Below are 23,885 nucleotides of genomic sequence, written 5' to 3'. Positions count from 1 at the left end.
AACCTCTTCTCTTAAGTTTAATAAATTCAAAGCATTACCGGAGATTCTTTTTCTGAACCAAAAAACATGAAGAGATAAAACTTTAATTCACTCAACATATCCAAAGATCGTACATTTCATAGTTTAACGTGACAGACCATTTTGTCTGTAGCTTTTTAATCCTTTCGTGGGCCCTACAATATTAGCGGCAGAAAATGATACAATAAAAATTGAAGCAGCAGACCTGATCGATTGTTTCAACCGCGTTGAATGCAAAAACGTTTGACTTTCTTCATCTTTCTGATGGGTATAAACTGAAACAGCCTACTATTAAGACAACAACAACAAAAACAACAAAAACGGAGTAATTGCCATTATCGAGAAACTAATGAGAAGATTATACTTTAATAACAAAAATCATTGCAGTCTTCCTTGGAGCAGATGATCACTGAACACCCTCAGAAATAAAACCTCTACAAGTCCGATTTGTCTTAAGTTGTCTTTATTTTAAAACCCTGTTATCGGTCTTAATAAGAGGCAGAGAGGTACACGCGCTGCTCTTCTATGGTGGGTAAGGGGGGTTCTGGGGGGTAATTTGTTTGCACAAGGACGGTTTATGTTTTTATCGGGGCAATTAATTAAAATTTGCATGAGACCTGTTTTGCTTTTTTTTCTAGCCTCCTCTGCTCTCAGTTTGGCCTTCACTGGAAGAAATCCTGCTCGTTCAAAACAACCTCGCCAGAAAACCAACGCGATATTTCTTTTAAAAGCTCCCCTTTTTTTATAATGCGTTAATGCCTGTGAGCACACACACACACACTCACACTTACATATGACCCCCTAACCTGGCCCCACCTACGTAATTACTGCATCAGAGGCGGTGAAATTCCTGCAGGTTATTTTGGAGAAACCGACTCAGGGCGCAGGAGTAATTATCGCGCCATTACAGCGCTGCATTCAATTACGCCTCGATCAAATGTCTCCCGGCTCGATATTTAGGGCTTTTTTAACACTGCAGTTTAAAAAAAAAAGAGACACTTAGTGTCCCTTCAGCGAGGGGAGAGATGTTAGTGTTTCAATTTAAAGACGGAGACAGAGGGGATTAAACCGGCTGCTCTCTAAAATGGAAATGCGGCGTTCACGGCTTGTATTAATTACGGACTCATTTGCATTTACCCTGTTTATAATTAGCAGAAAACTAACTCAACAAGCTTTTGAATAAAAGTATAACTAATTCAAATGAGAGAAAACGGGAATGTTGAGTTTGTAATTAGCTGGTGTACATGTTTTAAAAAAAGTAAATACAACAAATGAAAATTTGACTCCCTGATGGGAATCAAACTGAGACACTTTGGGAAATAAATATGACTTAACGGATCTTTATTGGATGAACATGTATGTAAGGGTGGTCGCCTTGAAGATACATTCAACATTTCACTGTCATTTTTGGAGCTATAAATCCACATATCCTCTCCAAAAATGTAAAAAAAAAATGCTCCAACTCCAATGTCAAGCCAAGTGCTGCGTTCAAACATGTCCAATAAATCACGACAATGCCCAAGAGAGGAGGTCTGCTTTGAAAACGAAGAGGCTAGAATAATAATATCCGGGAAACAGTCGCCCATGAGCACTTCTGCATCTATGTTTTAGGTTGTTCCAAGATATTTTTAATTTGCCCAAACATTGTTTTCTGAGTAAAACAACGCATATAAAAGCTGAACTTTATGGCCAATTTGATCTCTTTGGAATATTTGGAAAGATTTACATACAGGTTTTTTCTTTTTTTTTCTTCCAAAGTGGTAATAAACAATTTCAAATTCAGAAAAAAACACCAACTAAATATGGTCACTGTAACTGACCCAAATACATATTTACATATTTCAGCTGCTTGATGTAGCTGACTAAAAAATCTCTGTCATCCTAAAATAACAAATTTCAGAAATAAAAACTATACAGGGTTTGATTGGGTGGGTTGGAGGTAAAGAGGGGCACTGCAGGCAGTTCTTGTTGGTGCAGCAGAGGGGAAAATATTCCTCCCATCCAAAGAGCCAGAGAGCTGGTGGTCAAAGGAGTTTGGTTGAAATGACTTTTTTTTTTTCTTTTTTTGGAAAAAACAGTTTTCAATCATCCTGGAAGCAGCGTCTCAAAAACCCACCCTTCATTGTCAGCGACCTGCTCCTGATGTTTTCTCTTCACAGAATTGAACTGTTTCTCTTCTACAATTTTTGTATTTTCAAAAGACCTGGAGGACAAGACGGAGGAAAAACAAAGTCCGATTTTCTGAGCATCCCTGCTGCTATCTTTGTAATCTTATGGTTCATAAACTCTTTTTGTCTTTTTAAAAACAAGCAATGAGCTGATGTGGAACATAAAAGAAGAGGGAGCAGACGAGCCGGGAGGGAAGAAGGGGGTGGAAAAAAAGCCAGATCACAAGACTTGGAACCTCCAGGAGGCCTGGTCTTTGTAGTCCAAGCAGTCTGTGGCGTTAAAGTTGAGCTTCCACGAGGAGGCTGCAGTCTGCTCTTTGTAATCCAGGCAGTCGGAAGAGTTGAAGGCCAGGCCGGAGCCACCATACGCCTGGTGGTGGTGGTGATGGTGATGGTGGCCTGATGACTGGCTGATGTGGTGGTGCGGGTGGCCTGACATGGAGGAGGCCGTCATGGGGCTGAGCTGGTGGGGGTGGTGGTGGGAGTGCATGGGGGCCAGGTAGGAGCCACAGTCCACACCGCTGAAGTACGAGCTGGATGGAGCGGGGTAGCCCTGGCCGTAGCCCGGCGTCTGGTTGTAGGACATGGGGTAGGAGGTGGCTGCGGCGGCTGAGCCTGACATTGAGCGTTGCATACAGGAAGCGTTAGAAGGGGGTCCAGGCTCAGGGAGCGGGGCCACGGCAGGCGCAGGAGCGTTTCCAGGGGAGATAGCAGGGCTCCAAATGGAGGACACCGTGCTGATGGAGGTAGAGGTGCTGCTGAGCGCTGCCGGGCCTGTGTGGTTGGTGGAGGAGGAAGAAGACGAGGATGAGCCTGTGCTGGACACTGCAGGAGGTGTGAACTGGCCGCTGCTCTCAGAACCGGTGCTCTCCCGGGCTGGAGACGACTTCTTCTTTGGCGGCCTGGCTTTCGTGCTGCTTCCGCTCTGCTGCTGCTGGCGACACTTGGCCCTCCGGTTCTTGAACCACACCTGCAACCAAGATCACCAGCCAGGAGTTAGCAACCATACACACACTGCAACCTCAGCTTTTCATACTAAAAAGATACTCCCAGGCCATCTTGGCAGTACATTATGGAGGAAAATTGGGGGTTATTAGCCACCGAGGTTCATTTCCACCCTGGCCCCTTGGCTTGGACCAGCCAGGGGTCTAATTTCATACCAGGTAGACGGCTCTAAGATAACAGGCTATAGGGTTTCACCACACAGTAGGGTAACTCTAGAGCTCAGAGAGGATAGGATCATGTAGAGCGTTTTGTTTCACACACACATTCTGAGAATAACTCAAGTTGTGTGAGAGAGAGGCCGGCCTTGGTTTTCCCCTAATGCCTTTCAAGAGTAGAATTTGTTCAACATCATAGTACACCGGTGAGTTGTTTGTGGAGTATTTGCTGGTAAACCTCTGGTCTCTTCATTACAGAGCCCATGATTCAGGTCAAATTACACTGCCTGCTGTTAAGTTTACATCAAATAATAATGAACAGACTCAGCTCGAGCAGAGAGAATGGAATCTGAAGGTAGTTTTTCTTTTTTTTTTATCAACATGTGCCAACCGTTTTTTTTGTTTTTTTTTACTGCATAAAAAGTCTTAAAAATAGAAGCTAAACCAGAATACAGAAGAAGAAAAGGAGAAATTATAAAAATAAAAAACAAAAGCACTTGAACACAACCATCCCCATCAAATTACCCTAAATGGCATTACACTGATGTTGTTGGTAGGTAAGTCCTTTAATGAGAAGTCTAATCTCAGTTATTATCTCACTGTAATCATAAAAACTTGCCCTTTGCTTTTTATGTAACCACATGAGCTTACATCTGTGATAGCTCAAGTACACACTTCTAAAATTCCTACCATAATGATACCACATTTTTCATGCATTTTCCTATATATTTAAACCTGGTTTGATTTGTGATATATACTTTACATTTGAGAAAAAAATAGGCTTGGCAACAAAGTAGTCAGCCAAACAACAAGGTAATTAATCATCATCAACAGTCAATAAATGAGACAAGAGCTAATAGTTAATGCGTTAAAAACACACCTTTGCTCAGAAAGAGAAACATCCAGCTAAATGAAATCATTTAGACCATGTTTTTTAATAAATGAGTAATTTCAGAGTATCAGGCTGAGGACTGAAAAGTGAGCTGGCTATAAAAATGTGTGTTCAGGTATTTTAGTTGGAGCTAGTCTGTCAATTTAGGCCTTTAAGTATTATTATTGAGATTTAGGTGATAATGTTTAAGTAGTTAAACGATGAAATAGGAGGGGGACAACTTGAAAGATTCAGCGTATTAAAACATAACTTATGCAACTTCAGCTGATAGCATTATTAATCTCCATTTAGCTCCTAAAAGGCCTCTAGATTAGAGTTCATGATTCACCCTGGCAGATTCATGTTGTGGGACATTTCCAGTTTAACTGAACACATGGAGGTGCAGAGGAAGGCTTTATTTTTCACCTGGACTCTGGACTCAGGCAGGTTGATTTTCAGTGCCACCTCCTCGCGCATGAAAATATCCGGGTACCGGGTTTTACCGAACAGAGCCTCCAGGATGTCGAGCTGGGAGCGCGTGAAGGTTGTCCTCTCCCGCCGCTGTTTCCTGGGAGTCGCTGCAGAGAAAAAAAAAAAGCAGACCACAATTAAAACTGCGTCATTAGGCTACCACGCGAATTCATGGAATAATTCTTTATATGCACCCACGTTTCAGTGGCCCCTGATGTGCCACTGTAGCCTTACATAAACATGCCCAGGAGAACAGGTGGTTCATTTAAAATTAGACTACGTCACAGGCAGTCGGCACTAATTAGCTTACAGGAATTCACATTTAGGCTATTTAAAAACATCCTCGAAATAATTATCTTTACAATAAAATCACGACCTTGGTCTAATTTATGTTGAACCGTAACTAAAAACATTTTACACATTTTTTTTGTCATCAGTCAAGGTAAAAAAAAACAACAACACTAAACTACTTTGGCTATTGACATAACATTGTGTAAAGAGGAAGTTGTAAAGATGCAAAATGTGCTGTGGTTGGAGTATCCTAACAGAGCACCAGTTATTAACAGAAAGCCTATTTTTTTCCTTTTAAAAAAAGACTGAAAAAGCAGGATATTTATCCTTACTGACAGGCAGAGTGAACACAGTTTTAGTCTTTTAGATATAACTTATCTAAGGCTACTTGTCATGAGTGTTAACGGACTACTTTCTGACACGGAACTACTTTTAAATGTTATATTTTACAGCTGATATGCCTTTAAATAGTCTGCACCAAACTGGTCTTTATTTAACTTTGAAAATAATGTCACCATCTTAAAGTACTCCTGTTTTATAGAGGTCCCCAAACATTTTTAAAATAATTAAAAGTTGTCCACAAATAATAAAAATAGAAAAAAGAGAAGTGCTTTTTTTGGGTGGTACATTTTAAGTTGTTTTCTATGCCAACTCGAGCTCTCCCACTTCTTTAAGCCCTGCGACTTTTATCCCTGTAAACCGGTCCACGCCGGATGCATTCATGTTTATATAAAGGTGTGTGTTTAAGTGTGTGTATGTGTGTGTGTCAGGGTCGTACCCGGGTAGCCCACTGACGGGTGCAGCAGGTCCATGGCAGCGCCGCTCAGCCCCAGGCCATTGACGCCGTAGGGGGGCTGTTTGAGGTAGGACATCATGCTACAGGCGGTCACTGCTCCACCCAGCTCAGGCCAGTGGTTCGTTTTCCCCCGATGCTGCAGCTTGACGGGACAGGGGACCGATCCAAGAAAACTGCAGGCGCACACACATACACAGGACGGCAATATGAGAAACACGCAAAGGAAATCATATCTAAAGACTGACATAGGCCTACAGTAAGAACACTCTAGCCTGTTTTGTCTGTAAAAGTTCAAGACTCACAAAGTATGTTGAATTTGTCACAACAGTTACCCAAAAATGAGTTTTTGTCTTTCTTGTTTTTGTTGTTGCTGTTATTTTAAATGTTTTTAGGCTGTAGTAAAATGACCCTTCCCTGGTCACACTGCTTTATTCTGACTTTGGCATTACTCGGGAATGCAAACATTAACTATTGTAGAAAAAATCTAAAAGCCTTGAAAGAAATCATTCGGTAGCTCTTGAGAAGCAGCGGGTAACAATGTGAAATGAACGCATGACACAGGCATTATTTCTAGCAGAGACGAACATTGAATCCCTTCAGGGGTATTGGGTTTTTGGTCAGAGGATAACTGGGGTCAAACGGCTGCTGCAAACCCGCTCACACATGGCAAAAACTAAAATAATCCAAAAACTGACGTCACGCTGATTTTTCACCTCTTTGAGTGCGTCCAAAGTCTCACTATCAGAGGAGGAAATGTAGGGTTCAGTCTCAATAATTCATGACCTTTTAGAAAACATTGCTCGTCTCTATACGGATCACCTGCTGAATATTTATAACAGACTATTTTCAATCTCACTATTTATTTCAGTACACTTTTTTTCGGTCACTTGGCTATTTTTTCTTCATGTGAAAAACTTATCTAAAATAAATATTACTCTATTCAATCGGAATCACAGATAGACGAGATTAAGTAACAATGTCCAAGATCTAAGTGCCTCATTTATTTTGGAAGTAACCGAATATTTCATCAAAATCTGTCACTTTAAGTTTCCAAAAACAAGACGAGTTTAGAATAAAATAAAATTATAAGCCTTTTTCCAGTAACTAAAAATGCAGTTTCTTTATCGCTTCCACACTTTTTGTGTCTGTGTTTGATTTATTTTCATCGTAAAAAATATTGGCTGATTTTGAATTCTCCTCAATAAACACGTGTAGTTTTGGTGTGTGTATTTAAAAGGCCTGTACACATACACACAGTCATGTAAAAAGTGTTTTTGTATAAGGTTTAATAATCTGTAAAAATCCAAGCTGTGCTCGTCTGAACTCTTTCTGAGTTTCATTCCTTCTGTTTGTCTCGGGTCATCAAACTTTGTGTGTATTTGACACAACGAGACTCCTGTGGATCCTCAGTGCCCGGCTGCAATCTACTGAAACTACCACGGAATAAAAATCACTGAATAAAACATTTGACATGAATCTCCTTTTTTATAGGCCTATTATTTTTTAAATTACAGAAATATTCCAGGAGTCCTCGGGGCCAACTCGTTTCTACAGATCATTTCTTTTCTATTTAAATAACTCCCAAATCTTCAACAGCAGTTCTCTTTCTATTATTTACGCTCCCAAAAAGAGGAGCGAACTTCTGTCCATTTCTCCTCCTGATTTTAAGCAGATTGATTTTTTAAAAAGTGTTCAAAGAGCTGCAAGTATTTTCATATATTTCAGTTCTGTCAAAGAATATCATAGTTTGTCAAATTAAAGGATAACTTACGTTATTAACTTTATGTTGGTTCCCTATGACAACTATAGGCTGAATTAATTTTTACACTTAGAAATAAAATGAACAAACATCTCCTCAGCCGACTGCTTCTAAAACTCAAAAATAGGAAATAAAATTAGTTTTCTGAATCCAGTGAATAGAGAATTCAACAAAAAAATACAATTCTTCCGTTTATAGATTTAGAAAACTCAAATTAAGTTTATTGATGATTTGACGTGTGAATTATATTTCTGTAAAGGGATCTTTTGGTTTAATTCTGACCTCTCAGTGTAAGCAAAGAAAACAGCTTTGGGTTTTAAGCGTGTGAATTAAATTAGCAGCTCTTTAGTGGTAGATTATTTGAACAATGAGCTCCTAACTGACCAAACCAAACCTGAACCCACCAAACGTGTATTCAGCGGCTTTACAGCCGCACTGCAGCCCTGCCAGGCCGGAGTGAAAGGGGCCGAGATCTCGGTGCAAATGAACTCAATTAGAATTTAGATTAGACCTCCGGGGAGAGAGCGATTCACGAGAGCTCTTATCTACAAAATAAATTAACAAAAACCAAAACACGCCTCTCCAATTATGGACCGAGTGCTTCAGACGTTTTAATGGCCAACTGCTCTTCAAAAAGTGAATGGATTGGAAGAGAAATATGAACGTTATCTACTCAAGAGAAAGTTGACTCCGTTTCCCCGGTTCGGTTTGGAGTCCTCATGTGATTAATTGATATGTCAGATTAAAACACACAAACGTTACGCGAAGCAAATGGAAAACATGCAGAACCACATGTCACATTTCAACGTGGTTTTCCGTCCCTTTAATGTCTACAAAAAATACTTTTCTGTCGCTGCAGCTTTTGATGGAATGGTTTATCTCCCTGGAGTCGAAATGCGCTCAAACTAAAATAACCTACATTAAGTTAAAGAGTAAACAGTGGAAACTTTACCTGGGTTTTCCTCCTTTTACCTTCTCCCCCGAGCTGTCGGGCCACAAGAAGCGAGCAGCAGTAAAATTATCCAGCAGTAGGAAGTCTGCAGGGCACAAAACTCAAACAGCAACAGCAGCAGACTCGCTCAAAAACAAACAACCGCGTGCAAACCGAGCAGCATCACGGACAAACGCGCAGTACACAGCACACGGACGTCACCGCGTCCTCGGTACGGTTCCTGGTGTTTTTACAGCCAAATAAATCAAACTCATTTGCTTTCAGGGGGCTTGTCGTTGTCTGTCAGAGTGTTCTAATGGAGATTGATCACCTTCTCTCCGCCCCGCGCCTCTATGAGCGGAGGACACCTGCGGATCCGCCTCTCGCAGCCAATCGTCGCGCGCAACAGGGCTGACGGACGGCAAGGGCGGCCTATGGGCTGCAGAGGCATCCGGGGAAGGCCCACTCCCACTCCCCCCCACCTCCCCTCTAGTCCTCCTCCTCATCTCGGTCCCGGTCCTGAGACCGGACGAGCCAGAGAGGTTTTTAAAAGATGGAAATGTATTAGAGGCCTGCAAGACGAAGACTCAGGATCTACTCATAGAAAGTTTTTTTATTTAGTTAATGAATAGAATGTACAGCAGTGTGTATGGAGAAACAAACAAGAGAGCTTGTCTCGTTAGAACACATTTTCTGTGGACTTAACCTCATCTTAAAGCTACTTTCTTCAAAAATTGCCTTGTTTTAATTCGATCTGAAAAAAATGAACAATGAGCCCCCCCCTCCCCTATTTTAAAGAATAAAAACATCAGCTTCATTTTTTAAAGAAAGTCATAAGAAAATTAAAAATACAGGTTTTAGTATAGTGAACTGTGACAGTGTGTTTGGTTTGACAGAAAGCTGCATGTTAGAGAATCAAGAGCAGAAAAACAGCTCCTCGGAGGCCGGGAGACCTCGGCAGGTTTTGTTTAAACTCTTTAGGTCAAGTCTTTTTTCATGCCTCAAAAGTGAATGTGAGAAATAAAAAAAAAAAGAGGAAGTTAAATCCATCCATTTTGATTTTATTGTGATACTCCCCCTCCTCTCCCTCTCTCTCCACAGACACACAACACATACACACACGCACACACTCACACACAAGCACACACGCACATACACCCACACCACAAGCCTCATGAATATTAATGAGGTCTAATCCCCATTTAGAATTACATTTGAGGATGGTTGACGTAAAGTTTAATAGGGATAGACCTCAAACTCGCTGCGGAGGAAAAAGAAGAGAAGAGAAGAAGGAGGAAAAAGGCATCGGCAGAAGCTGCGGTCACTGAATCAAATCCTGCACCTTATGTAGGATGTGTTTAATGTTTTTAACCCATCACACACCAAACAAACTGCATCTTTATGTGTGTGTTTTTTCTTGGCCTTGAGCTGAGTGTGGGGTTTTGGCTATCCTTTGTGGATCGCTGCAAAAAAAACTCAACTTCTGTAAATAAGGCCTGCTGAAAGAGAGCTAATGTTCACAGAGAGAGAGAGAGAGAGGGAGAACGAAAGAGAAGGGGGTGCAGGGACGTTTTTTTTTTTTTTTTTTTTTTACATTTTTACGCTTGTGTGTGAGGAGGAGGGGTATCAAAGTGGAGGCCGATGAGACTCAAAAGTCATCCACGAGAACACTTGGACAGAGAAACTTAGACATCAACAGTCAGTGCAGTATAAAAAAAGGACAAAGTAATACTGCAGGTTGCGTATGGATGCCTGTAATAATGTTGCTTATTACACAGTGGAGGAGAACGGCACCTGAACGCACCAAAACACGTAAGCTAATACAAAAGGATAACCACTATCCATGTTTTTACGCACACAGGTCAAACTGAACGATTCAAAAGAGCCCGGTGTTGATGCTCGAGGGGAAATATATGCACGAAAAGAGGCGGTGTGTAAAGAGAGTGTATGCGTCAAAAAGCGACGCTTTCCTGACATTTGTTTAGGTGGGGTCCTGGCTGGAGGTCAAACACTTTTACGCACCTTTTTATTTCCACCACATCTGAAGTCCGAGCGGTCAGAGGGCCCGTGGAGGGTCTGACGGTCTGAAATACCATCACCCCTCCTTCACTCTGCACACACAAACACACACACTCTCACACAGGCTCCGTTAAATTATGCAAAAAGGCCATTCAACAAATATGGCCCTCACAACACAAAAGAGACGGGTGATTCTGACATTTCCCCTACATTTCTTGTTTTTTTTCCGACTCTCTCGATGTGAGTAAGACCCCGAGATAAACCCCTGAACAAGTATCAAGTTATCAAGTTGCACCGACCTTTTGTAATAAGAGTATTTTGTCTAATCCCAAATTGCAGTTGAATTTTCTTAATGCTGAGCTGGTAAAGCCTGGGATTAGGCGGCGAGGAGAGGAGGGGGAAAAGTTTTGTCCCTTCAGCCGGCAGGATTGGTAGCGGGGATCTGCGGGGATGTTGTCGGTGCTTATTAAAACGATGATGCATAAAACACAGAGCTGCTGTCGGAGCCCCGGCACCGCACGCGGAGACCCGGGCTCCCCCAGGTGCAGGGTTTTTGTGTATGGTGGCGGGGAAAGGAAGTTATGCAGAGGGCCGAGCGGCGCGCAGCACCTGTGAGGTGAGGCCAGAAGACATCAAAGCTCAGGAGATAATCCATTCAGCTGAAGGATCCTCTGCTGCACTGCAGCGCACAGCCACCGCCGCCTTTTACGCAGCGTCGAGCTCTTATTCTCTGAAAAATAGGAGACTGACTCCAAATGTTTTCTGCCTCAACAGGACCCTCAAACCCGGCTGATGCTTCAGAGGTAAGACTGCAATAATTCTGACTATTTTTCCTGTCTTGATCTAAAAAACATGAAAATATTCCACTTATTACCGGAACTGGCTTCTTTGGGTATTTTTTTCTTAAAATTTGGATCAATTTAAGCTGAGAAGAATAATTTAAACTATGTTCAACATGATTTCTAAAAATAAGAAACACAAACTTTTAGTCAAATTCCAAAGTAAAAGTTCAACTTAAAGCACTTATTTTCTGTCCGCTTTCAAAACACTCAAGAAAACATCTAAACCATTATTGTTCAGCAGTTCAAATTCCGCAGAGGTTGCAGGTGCTGTGAATAATTTTATGTTCACTCACACACACACACACACACACACACACACACACACACACACACACACACACACACACACACACACACACACACACACACACACACACACTCACACTCATACTCACACTCACACTCACACACTGCCACATGCACTGGGCAGAACGTCCTTTCCCCGCTCTGGCTCCTTGCTTTATTCTCCAGATTAGAGACCCCTGCGATAAAACGCGCTATAACACAAAGTAAAACAAAGCGCCTCGGGGGACGCATAGTGCGTAATGTGCACGTACAGTCGGTCCCAAGCAGAGAAGAAACGAATCAGCAAATTAATTTGAAAGTATTAGAAAGGCCGGGGAGGACGTCTGCTGTCACAACCGATTTCCCTGCTTTAATCGGGGATGTGAGGCAGCCTGCGGGGCTATGCGGAGGGTTACACCGTTCATCCTCACCTTTATTACAGGGACATGTTTCAACATCTATTACACTTTCATATCATTCTGAGCAAAAAAATATATGTTAATAAAAGGAGCATTTTAAGGTGGTGGGATTCTTTTTTCTAAATCTGATGACTGATATCTCTATTTTGGATTAGAGTTTTTATTTTCCTCCTCTGTTTCCGTGTGGCCGAGCCTCTCCATCTCTGCCTACCCGTCTCCAGCGCGCGCAGGAGCGGCCCAAAGAGAAGCATTGAGGGAGAGAGAGAGAGAGGGAAAAAAACATCTGCTCGGAACAAAGTGATTTCTCTAATCTTCCTCAGAGGAACCTGCTCTGCACCGACCTCAAACAAAAAACAGCCCAACGCCAATTTAATTTATAAACACGCGCAGGTCGCAGGGGAATTGAACAGAGAGCAGAATAATAAAGCGTTTGCTAAACGCAGCGCGCGCTGGTGAATGCAGTGATAGGGGCCACTTATGTGCAGCGCTGCAGCCAAAGGCGTGCATGCATTTCAATAACTTCTTGTCACTTAAAGAAAAAAAACAAAAACAATGATATGATCTGAGTCATACGGGATTGGAGGAAAACGGTCAAACTGATGGGAATAAGAAGGAACGTGTTGCAGGATTAAGATTTAAAAAGCAGGCGTGCAATCATACAAAAATAAAATACAAACTTTGAAGCCACACATGCATCAAAATCCATTAATAGATTATATGAATATTTCTATATTAGTGTGTGGACCGAACCCTACAGCTTTTTTTAGATAAAAAAACACACCACACGTTGTCTCTGTGGAGTATGAAACCATAAGGACTTTATTATTGAAGACTTGGGTTATGACACTGGAATAAATAAACAAGATAAATGTTCAACACATTGAAGGACAAACTGCACCGGATGTGGAGCTCTAAGTGATGCACGTGGAAGCATAACTCTCTTCTTCAGATTACAATAAATAGAAACCAAAAAAGTTGTTGAGCAAAAATGCACATGAACTGTGATGGTAGCTTCACTTACAAGCAGCTTAAAAAGGACAATAAATAATATATATATTTTTGTTTTTGACTGCATGTATCCTGACAAAAAAAAAAAAAGGATTTTGGAAGCGGCAGGTCAGAGCAGTGATGAAAATATACAACACATTTTTTTTTCTCTTAAACATTAACTTTCATTTGGTAAACTGCTTTCAAGCCAAGACAATAAAAAAGCAATAGGAAAGTTAAGATTTCTGAACAGTAATGTGTTCCCCCTTTAAGATATTTTACAAGAAAAAACTTTAAAGTGAAATAATTAAAAGATACACAGTCAAGTAATGAAGTAGCTTGAAAAGACTGATATTATAACAACTCTTTTTTACCTTTGAAAACATCAACCCCTTCATCATCTCCTCAAAATGACGATGAAAACAAGAAAAGAAAAAAAAAATCCCCCCAGTAAACCCAGTTGTGCTGTACCTCAAACCTACTGGTCTCCACATTCAGACAGAGAGAGGCTGCTGCAGCGTCACATGCACATATCACACCGTCTGATCCTTACTGCACTGCTCTCCTTTTATACATTTTTATATTACATAAAAGTACCGTTCATGATAAAATAAAAGAAGGGTTAAAATAAAAAATACTTTATATAAGAGGGACACTTTGAGTCCATAAAAAGTTGGTGCAAAGGTGACGCAGGGCCGAGTCTCTGCGCTTCGATTTAACAAAAAAAAAAACAACCACATCAGAATTCTTATAACTGATAGAAATGTTTAGGAAACCCACTGTCAAAGAACCATCAGCATATTCATCATATTATAATAATGATACATTTCTTTTATCGGCTACATTTGTTGGTTGTGTTTTCTCTGAAATGACAATCATTGAAGCACACATTTCTCCTCTTTCTTGGCCATCTTTCCTTTGTTCTGCTCCAGCGTCCTCTCCAGGTGCTCGTCCTCCTCCTCGGCCCTGCGGAGGGCAAAGGTCAAGAGGTCAGATGTGTCATGGGGAAGGAGGGAAGGAAAGGAGGTGGAGGCTCCCACACACACACAGGTAACAGTCTGTGGCTTGGTAACTGTTGCTGTGGCCTAGTGCCAGGGGCCGAACTGCAACCTTTCAGCAACCTAGCACCCAGTTGGTGGACTGTCTTGCCAATCTGGAAGAAGTCCTGCCCATGCAGGTGTGCTACTGCTGTGCATGCAGGATGTCCGAACATGCAACGGTTTCTACAGGACCACTGGAAATGTTAAGATACGCCGCTGACACTCACCAGCTAGACATTCCCACACCAAGAGAAAAATGACTCCTGCTCAGCTCTGCAGTGTCTTTCTGTGTTTATTCTAACACGAATATGACTTTTATCTGTGCCTGCTGTTGGAGGATTGTGGGTAACTTACTGTTTTTCCTGGGCATCCAGGTCCCTGACCAGTGCGTCTCGCTTGTTGACCAAGATGACCAGTTCATCCAGCAGCAGCTGCTCGCGTCTCTTCTGGGCCTCCGTCTTCTGCCAGTCTGCAACCACAGCCAAGACACAAACAGCGTCAGACCAGGAAACACTGGAGGACTCTTGTTTTTGTTCTTAAAAACAGCTTCCCGCCCTGGATAAAAATATGTGTTCTCTTGCTCTGAACTTGTGACTACAGGTTCAAACTGACTGATGAACTACCTCAAACAGTTATCTTGGCTCACCCTGGAATAGAAATGAGCATTTCCCACGGACATGAGAACTGATCTTCAAACACTTTGGAACACTGAGTCACATCAGACCCTCGAACATGACCGACATGCTGTCTCCATTCACTCCTCTTTAACCTGCTGGACTGTGTAGAATCTTACACCAGACCTGCTCCATGTATGGACTGCTGTGTAGATATGACATGCTCTGTGAGGTTGTGTGCGTGTGTGTGTGTGTGTGTGTGCACAGGGATGGACCGATGACCTGAGCAAACACACTTCAGGGATATTGTCAAGTTAATCTGCAGCTTCATGATGCACACACAGATATGTGACAGTCTCACACAACAGGAACACACTCATATGAAGCTCAGACAATGATTGGTTTGTTTGTTTGAAAAGAAAATCTCGAAGCAACAACCTCAGAACTCAAAGGACGACTCACCAGTCATCTTACAGTTAATGTTAAGATACCTTTACATTCAATTTGTGTCAATTTAAAGTTTTGTTTTGACTTTTTCATCACATTGATGAAGCTCTGTTTTGTAGAAATTCACTTCTAACTTAAATATTTAAATAAACTTTGTGGCCATTTCTTTTGGTAAAAATGATCTTACATTTGTCTTTGAAATAAATGATATTTGTGCTTTAACACTCAGTTTATTCTTATTAACAAACAAACAGGTGAGCCCCCGAATCTGGCCTCTCTGTTCTCCAGGGTCTTTGCAGGAAGGGGCCCCACAGGGCCCCACAGGGTCCAGGTGGGTCCCCGATACAAATCCCCTCAGCCTCTCCCTGGAGGGGAGGGGGATGCCCACAGGAGAGCACTCACTCCCCCCTGGGGTTCAGATATCCGCCCTGCGCCCTTGCCTCCACCAAACGACGGGGCAGCACCCCCAACCACCCTCCCAAAATTCAGAACATGTCAATAACCAGCTTTCCACCCCCTTTTTGTGTAATTTAAACAACAATCTAGCAACTTCTTATCATGCAAAAAGTTAAACTTCATTACACAAGCATTCAGCTGTTGATCTTTTTAGATCAGACTGATGCTCTGATACAGAAACACCTGAGCTCTCTGCAGTTTCCTCCCTCTGACCTTCCTCTGCAGTGTGTAGAGAATCTCCAGCTCCTACTCAGCTCATTTTAAAAACATCCCCCCCTCAAAAACTCTCACTCCTTTCATATATGGAGAAAAAAAATCTGCTCCATCTCAGCTCAAACACAGCTGAGTGTAACTTCTGTGGCGTGTAGGCAACTTCAGACCTCTATCAATATTTAACCAGCTATTGATTTCAGAATAAAAGGCATGTTGTAAAATGTCAGTCCCAAAATAAGTGTGGCTTTATTAAAAATAAATATTCCCCCCTCCTTTATTGAGTCAAATTGCAGCAGTCAGGCTGTGTGTGTGTGTGTAGGTGTGTGTGTAGGTGTGTGTGTGTGTGTGTGTGTGTGTGTGTGTGTGTGTGTGTGTATGTGTGTGTGTGTGTGTGTGTGTGTGTGTGTGTGTGTGTGTGAGTCAAGCTGGGCCCAGTGTGTTTCGTCCTGAAAGGTCTGCGCTCTCTTCATTGGCCCCGCTTGTCCCTTTGAAGTCGACCACAGAGCGAAATGAACACAGTCCCAATATTTGGCTCTCTATGTTCTTCTCTTCCTTTCTTTCACTCCTTCCTCCTTATTTTTTCTCTCCTAAGGAAGCAAATTTACTCTCTTCTGGGCTTGTGTGGGGGTCGACAAACACTTCATTACTCCCACATGTGCCCAAACATGTTTCTGAAGCGTGTTCTTGTTTCCTGCCTTTGACAAGCCAGGAGTCAGGATACTTAAGAGACAAGGAGAAATTGTGTCGAGCAGATGAGTCATCATATTAGTCATCATTTTTTAGAAAACTGTTAAGACAGGAATTTGTGCATCCGCCAAAAAAACTCTCCCACAATCCTCTCCGTCGACAAGGCCGGCCTACAGAAGGTGGGTTCAGGAGGAAGAGGAAGAAAAAAAACCTTCCCACACAAACACAGAGAGGTATGTAAAAAAAAATCCTTCATCTTGATCCTACCCTCCTTCTCCTTCAGAGCCAAAAAGCCAAAATCCTGCTCGACCCGGCAAGGGTGGGGGGGGGGCAAGCTCACTGCTGTCAATCAGATGTCAGAGAGTCCCGCCCCCCTCATTAGGAAGGTAAACAATAAAGAGAGTCGATGAGAGACGTGACCAGGCAACACCAGAGCAGGGCAGGCTGGGTAACCAGACACCCGGGAACAAACAAAACACCCTGCAGCCACTCAGACCCCCCCTCCACGTAAACCCCGCCTCCCCCATCAGTGAGAGAGAGAGAGAGAGAGAGAGAGAGAGAGAGAGAGAGAGAGAGAGAGAGAGAGAGAGAGAGAGAGAGAGAGAGAGAGAGAGGGTTAAGACTTTGAAGAAGTGTGTACAGCTCACATGGTGTATTCAGATAACCCTCACCGTGCGCGGTAACCATGTGAGTCTGCACAAGGCACACAAGAATGCGCTGGTTCAAATCCCCATGAACCCCTCCCCTCCTCGCTCTCTCTCGATGCTAAATTTATTCACGAGAGCAAACCGGTCCAAAAGCTCTGTTCTTTCAGAGTGAGGAGAGATCGTCTCACACGAAACCCGTCAGTCTCTAGTTTTTCTGTCTCTCACACAAGAACTGTGTGACGTCAGAAAAAACACACTCAAATAGCAGGATCGAGAAACTTCTTCCTCTTCGTTTCTTTGTCATTGCATTGTTTTCTTCTCCTTCTGTCTGCCGTGCTCTCTCTACCTCTTGTTCTGGCGTAAAAGGCCTCCAGAAGCTGGTTTTGGCTGAGGTCCAAGTGGAGTCAAGAGACAAAAAGTGTCACCAGAGAAGAAAAAAGTTGAAAGGCGAGGGGGGGGGGGGGCTGATACATACAACAACTCATTTCTTTTGCTCTGAGTAATGTTTTATATAAACTACAGTGCATAGGAGTTATAATGGGTAGATATTTAAAAACATTTATAATGTTTAATATAGTAATATTCTCTCTTTAGCTCTCAAAATGCGACATACAAAGTGTATGACTGTGAGATTGTTAAGCATTTAATGTTCTTCAGCAGTCTTTAACTGTACAGAAGTTTCTTTAAGGCCTTCAAAATATGTTTTAACAATTAAAGTTAAAGTAAACAATTACAAGTTTATGGTGTCATCAAATTACTGTACAGCTGTTCTATAAGCACTTATAGTAGTCGTATTAATTGATGCTTATTATGCTGCTATAGGCCTAGAGTGCCGGGGGAACTGGCGCACTGACACACTGGGATCCTATCCCCACCCCTTCCCCCCAACCCCCCCATCACTTACTTTAACTGCCTGTCCTATTGAAAGTTACTAACCATAGACCTTTCTGGAGTCCCTGAGCTCCATTGTCTCGTAGGTCCCTCTGAACTGCCGTAGACATCCTCCTGCTGCGGACGTTCTTGACTCCAGCTGATACGGACGTTCTGGACTCCAGCGGCAACAGCTTCTACTACTCGTCTCATCACTATCACCTCTCTCTCTTACTCCCCTCTATCTGTCTTTCAAGACCCAACTGAGTCGAGGCAGATGGCTGTCTAACATGAGTCTGGTTCTGCCTGAGGTTTCTGCCTGTTAAAAGGAAGTTTTTCCTCACCACTGTAACTAGCTAAATACTACGATGTGCAATGCTCATGATGGATTAAGGTGGGGACAGACTGAGTCTTACCCTGTCTTGAAGTTGGCTCTCTGTTCATAATTTGACATAGAGTGGTCTAGACCTCCTATGTTTGTAAAAGCGTCTTGAAATAACGTTTGTTGTGATTTGGCGCTATACAAATAAAGATTGATTGATTATGAGGGCCTTAAAATGAAGCACTGGCTTACCTGTGCAGTACAAAAGCTTTACAAAGCCAATGTAGTTGTAGAAGCCTGTGTTATCCACTCTCTTGAACAGTTAACTGATTTATTTAAAAGCTTGACAACAATAAACTGAGACAACACAGCTGACAAAAATCAAAGTGTTTCATTTATGAGCCATCAGGAGTGCAGAAAAAACACATTCCTAAAAACAGGAGCAGATCAAACAGCAGGGAGGGATCCAAAAACTGCTGCATGAATCTAAACAGAATCTGTTCCACCAGATGTTACAATAAGAAGCATATAAGATGATGTTAGCTACACTGCAGGAGCCACTTGTTCCAATATCTTCTGGGGACACACATTTAAAGTAAGGACACACTTTATCTTTGCTTTCAGCATAACCTGAATGAAAAACTGCCAAAAATCAGCAGGAAAAAAAGCCAGCTGCAAATAAATTATTTTCCTAAATTCCCCCAAACTCAAGTCCGAAAACTTGTGGAACGGAGATACTTGTTATCGACGGTTCCAGTCAACTAGCAACCCTGAAAGAGTTGGCGACATCATCAAAAGTCGCCCATGTGATAGGATTCCACAGTGCACCTAATCAATCAGGGTCTGTGGCGCGCCGCCCCGATGTGTTACAAAGCCCAAATAGATTTACAAATGGGAAGAGTGTGTGCGGTGTGTGTGTGTGTTTGTGTGTGTCGGGGGTGTGGAGCGGGATAAGCTCCTGCATAGGATTACATATTGATTTTAAACATATAAAAAAGCTTATCATATCAAACCGTAACAGGAAAAACTCTGGGACCCGGCTATGCATAAATCCCTTTTAGATGGCGAGAGGGCGTCCACTCTAAAACACGCACACACACGTACACACACGCACAAACGCACACACTCAGGCTGCTGGAAAGGGAGCCAAGACACCGTTTTGTGTGTGTGCATACATAGGTGTGAATCTGTAAGCAGATAAAGAGGGCATAGTGGATCAATTTTGTGGCAGGGAGATGAGAGTGTGGCATACAGATGGCATTTTCCAAACCTGGCATCACACCAAGAAGGTACGAGGAGGTGGTTATCACTGAGCATGCTCAGAAACAACTTCAGGGCTGGTGTGACAGTCTCCACCCTGCATTTAATGGACTGTTTTATCCTGAGGCAGCTGCATGTTTCACTGAACTCTAAAAACTTTTAACATCCGGCTACACTGAAAATCTTGATTTGGGTTAACATGATCTTGACCACGGATGATGATAAATCTTCCCTAAAAACTTGTACCTTTATCATGAGTGTATGCCCAGTGGGAGGACACTGTGCAGTCATTGCATCTCTTTTATCCCTTTGAGTTGGAGTTAACCCTTGATTTTAACTCATGTTTCCATTGAAGTTTATCCTGATATGAAAACTGCAGCTGTGATCATGCAGGTTAAACCCCCCCTCTGCTACTCTTCTTCTTCTTCTTCTGGACTATTCCTCAGAGAGTGCTCTTCTACTCTGACTTCTTGTGTTTGAAATAATTATGAAACTCACCTAACAACCAAATTAAATCTCAAATGTGAGAAGAACATGTTTATTGGCAGAATCTCAACTTCAGAGTTGATTTTCTCTGACTCCTCTTTCCACCTCAAAGCATCTCTGTCTTTCTTCTTCTCATGTGTGTGTGTGTGTGTGTGTGTGTGTGTGTGTGTGTGTGTGTGTGTGTGTGTGTGTGTGTGTGTGTGTGTGTGTGTGTGTGTGTGTGTGTGTGTGTGTGTGTGTGTGTGTGTGTGTGTGTGTGTCATGCAGCTCCAGTCAGCAAAAAGAAGGTAGAATTAACATCAGGAGCCAAATTTCTTTCCTTCTCTGTTCTGGTATGCAGCATCAGCTACAGCTGAAGGCAGTTGACTCATTGTTAACTCATTGCCTTCTACTTCTATCGATCCATCCAGCTTAGCCAATCATTTTATTCGACCATATTAACAGGTACTGTAAGTGGTTGTAGCTTCAATAGACAGTTAGCAGATGTGCACCATGCCTGGACAGACAGTGTGCATCTGCAGAGTTCAACTACATGGACCTAAAAAGTGGAAGAGATACAGGGATCATTGTAGGTATATATTTTTCTCAGCAGGGTGTGTGTGTGTGTGTGTGTTGGAGTAATGGAGTAGTGTTGTGTGTTTTTTCTCTCTGCTCGGACTCACAGTGCATCTCTCTCTCTCTCTCTCTCTCTCTGTCATCGACTGGCCAACCAAATCAGCAATTACTCGCACGCCCGACCATCGCTCAATGGACCTGCCCAAGCACCAAATAAGAGCTGGGTAGATGGGTGCCCAACACACACTCACACTCACACACACACACACACACACACACACACACACACACACACACACACACACACACACACACACACACACACACACACACAGGTGGACCCACAAACACAATGTAAGATGTAAACATGCAGATGTAGACAAACAAACCATCAGATCCTCTCTCACTCTGTCTCTCCCTCTCACACACTCACAAACTCACACACTCACACACTAACTCAGCGTTCTTCCCAGCAGCTCAGAACTATCTGTGGCGGCTACAGAAAGGTAGAGCCTGTGAATGTTAAGTGCCTCCCTTAGGGAGGAAAATAAGGCCGGCTGATAAGTTAGTCAGCTGCAAATCCAACAAGCCCACATGAAGGCAGAGGGGAGCGCAGTGACACGACACACACCACCTCTCCACCTCACCTCACACACTATCTCTGCTCTCTCTCACCTCCACATTCACATTCACACACACACAAACAGACCAGCAGGCAGACACCTGACACACATTTGATGTATGAAGAAATACGTGCTAACAGAAACCCCAGAACACAAACACACACAAACACACAGATGGCAACACTGAAACCAGCATGTAAAAAAGGTCAAATTAAAGCAATGAAAAAACAAACAAACAAATCAAGGCCACAAAGTGAAGCACACTGTTATATGAAACAGGAAAACTACAATCTTGTGGAGCAGCTCAATAAATATAAATAAATAAAACAGCCTGGTGAAGACAGAAAAATATCAACCCAAATGCAGGCAGCATGTCGCTGTCTGCTTCGCTACGCATGTCTGTCCTCCCCCCTCTCAACCCCCCCTTGCCGGCCCACCTCCATTCTTGCTAATTACAATTGATTTATTATGGACCAGGTAGCTTATCAGGTGGCCGGTGAAATTACAATGGCTGTCCGAAGGCTGTCAGGAGAAAGAGAGGGGTAAGGGGAGGTAGGGGTGGTCAATGTCGAATGGCAAAATCAATTAGCATTGATTGGCAAAAGGTTCATTTTGCCAAAAAGGACGCAGTCGAAGGGGATTAAACTTCCCCGGCCCCCCTGACAACTTTGATACGACACAATGGCTGCTTTTCTGGCTGCAGTATAGTTAACAAGCTTTCAATAATATAAGTATTTTTTTTTGTAACCTCACAAACCGTCTCTCTGTGTGGCTGCAGTTTGATTTAAAATCAGGCATCAGCTAGTCAGGGTCTGGCTAGGAAACAGATAGCATTGATCAAGTATCAGGGAGTGAAATCCCTCGCACGCTCGCATCTTAATCCTCATCAAGAAGCCGACGCAGAATTCAAATCATGCTGCTTTAGGCTCTTTATGAAGGCTGGACAAAGCGCAAGAGCAGAAAAGGACTCATGAAAACAAGACATGGAGGAAGATGAAGCACTTTCAGCCTTCCTTACGGTCACTTCACCTTTCATTACCAGGAAATAAGAATAACCTACAACCACTGCTGTTTGTCTTTCACTGTGTCATCGAAGGAGAAAAGGAATAATCAAACGCTCTGTTCAAAAACTGTTTCCTAAGTGGTCATTACAGACAATGTTTGGGGAGATTTAGGAGTCTGCCAGCCACTGAGAGAGCAGAACTACAACTTTATGAAGACAAGAGACTCATAGATGATAGTTTTGGTTGTCATGCGTCATATTAGAAATTAGACTCAAGTCAGTAGTGACTCCGGACTGACTTGGTTGTCAAAAATAATAAGTTTGAAATTTACATGTCAAATTTAGTTGCGTAGTGGAGATACATTTCTACAGCCTGATAGCAGCAGACAAAATATCGAAACCACAAACCTCTGGAGTGTGTGTTCACATGAGTTCGTGTGTGTCTTACCCTCGATGGCCAGCATGGCTCTTAGCTCCCTGTTCAGCAGTTCGAAGCGTCTCTCCAGATCGTGCTCTTTCTCCCTGTGGCAAGTTAGAAAGTGAGAGAGAGAGCGGAAAAAACACACACACAACAAAGTTCATCAATATGTTAATGACTAAATCATTAAGCACTTAAAGAAACCTGCAATAAACATCGATTCAGCTACTCGCCTGAACCTTCTCCGGCTTCACATTAATCTACTGCACATAACTGATACACATACTGCACTGACTTAGCCCTGGGTAAATGTATGTGGAAAAAAGAAAAGAGAGTGAAAAGAGGGCAGACGGTGGTAAGAATGCATGAAAATGAGAAAACAAAACAGACTAAATGTATATATGTGGATATACCTTAACTGTGTGTGGTCTACATGTGTGCATATGTGTATATGAAGAGTGTGTGGGAGTGTGTGTGCAGCACAAATTGAATTCTTTCCTCTTTCAGCCATATTAAAAATGAGCTTATTCGGTCCCTAATAGAATTTGTCCTTCACAGGCGCCTTCTTCTCTTCGCCTCCACAAAGAGAGAACAGAAAGGGCTAATAATCAGCCCTTCTGTCAATTGGCCACTTTAAAAGCCTCCCCTTTCCCACGATATAATGTGATTATGAATACTTCAATCTCCCCTTCACCAGCACACTTTGAAATCCCAACAGCCGCAAATGAAGGAAAAAAAGGCAGCGTGTGTGAATGTGTGTGTGTGTGTGTGTGTGTGTATGTGTGTGTGTGTGTTTCCACCTGTCGCAGCTGACCACATACAAAGAGACTAGCAATGGAGTGATGATCGCCACATTTCTATTGATTTCATATCCTGCCCACATGTAAATCAATGAGCGGATAGACAGAGGGGGTGAATGGAGTGGAAGGCACACTCCCATCCTGTGTGGCTTCAACAAGCTTGATCTAATGCTTGAATAGAAGTCTGACATTTTTTAGGTTTCTCAAGCAGCTAAATGTAACAAAAGGGGAAGGGAAAAACAGGTGGTAATGACATCTACGTGACTTACTCTTGTAGAAAAATAAAACAGCATAGATCCCTGAAAACATGCTATAGTGTAGCCCTATTCAATTAGCGGCATGTGGGCCACATGCGGCCCAAAAGCAACTACCGAGTGATTGTGACTTGTGTCACGGCAAGAAAACATCTTTTACTAACACTGACAAG

At 42.6% G+C, this 23,885-nt stretch overlaps 2 protein-coding genes and 1 long non-coding RNA gene across 8 annotated transcripts in view; all 3 read right to left on the bottom strand.

The window, feature by feature from the left end:
- Positions 1-1,342: 1,342 nt before the first annotated feature.
- Positions 1,343-8,805, bottom strand: otx1 (orthodenticle homeobox 1). Its single transcript, XM_034682391.1, has 4 exons — positions 8,487-8,805; positions 5,758-5,948; positions 4,644-4,795; positions 1,343-3,156 (listed from the first exon to the last, which is right to left on the bottom strand). The coding sequence occupies exons 2-4, from the start codon at positions 5,852-5,854 to the stop codon at positions 2,407-2,409; spliced, it is 999 nt and encodes a 332-aa protein (XP_034538282.1). The 5' UTR covers positions 5,855-5,948; positions 8,487-8,805; the 3' UTR covers positions 1,343-2,406.
- A 4,015-nt stretch (positions 8,806-12,820) lies between these two features.
- Positions 12,821-23,885, bottom strand: part of ehbp1 (EH domain binding protein 1) — a 169,927-nt gene continuing 158,862 nt past the window's right edge. For all 6 annotated transcript variants that reach the window (XM_034681770.1, XM_034681772.1, XM_034681771.1 and 3 more), the window contains 3 exons: positions 22,689-22,762; positions 14,412-14,526; positions 12,821-13,983 (listed from right to left, as the gene is read on the bottom strand). In XM_034681770.1, coding sequence (XP_034537661.1) covers positions 13,893-13,983; positions 14,412-14,526; positions 22,689-22,762 — 280 coding nt within the window. In that variant the 3' untranslated portion in view covers positions 12,821-13,892. The remainder of the gene's footprint in view (positions 13,984-14,411; positions 14,527-22,688; positions 22,763-23,885) is intronic.
- On the bottom strand, positions 20,243-20,930 carry LOC117811480. Its single transcript, XR_004631013.1, has 2 exons — positions 20,722-20,930; positions 20,243-20,597 (listed from the first exon to the last, which is right to left on the bottom strand). It is a non-coding gene; the product is annotated as an uncharacterized LOC117811480 (long non-coding RNA).

This window comes from Notolabrus celidotus, chromosome 4 (genome assembly GCF_009762535.1).
Source record: "Notolabrus celidotus isolate fNotCel1 chromosome 4, fNotCel1.pri, whole genome shotgun sequence".
Taxonomy (NCBI): Eukaryota; Metazoa; Chordata; class Actinopteri; order Labriformes; family Labridae; genus Notolabrus; species Notolabrus celidotus.
Note: the sequence above shows the minus strand (reverse complement) of the source record. Positions and strands in the feature narration are given on the sequence as shown.

Excerpts from the sequence above, each read along its gene's own strand:
- otx1 (XM_034682391.1), bottom strand. The coding sequence starts at position 5,854 with ATGATGTCCTACCTCAAACAGCCCCCCTACGGCGTCAATGGCCTGGGG. Across the intron at positions 4,796-5,757 it reads CCCGTCAGTGGGCTACCCGG|CGACTCCCAGGAAACAGCGG; the intron begins GTACGACCCTGA and ends TTTTCTCTGCAG. Across the intron at positions 3,157-4,643 it reads TGCCTGAGTCCAGAGTCCAG|GTGTGGTTCAAGAACCGGAG; the intron begins GTGAAAAATAAA and ends TCTTGGTTGCAG.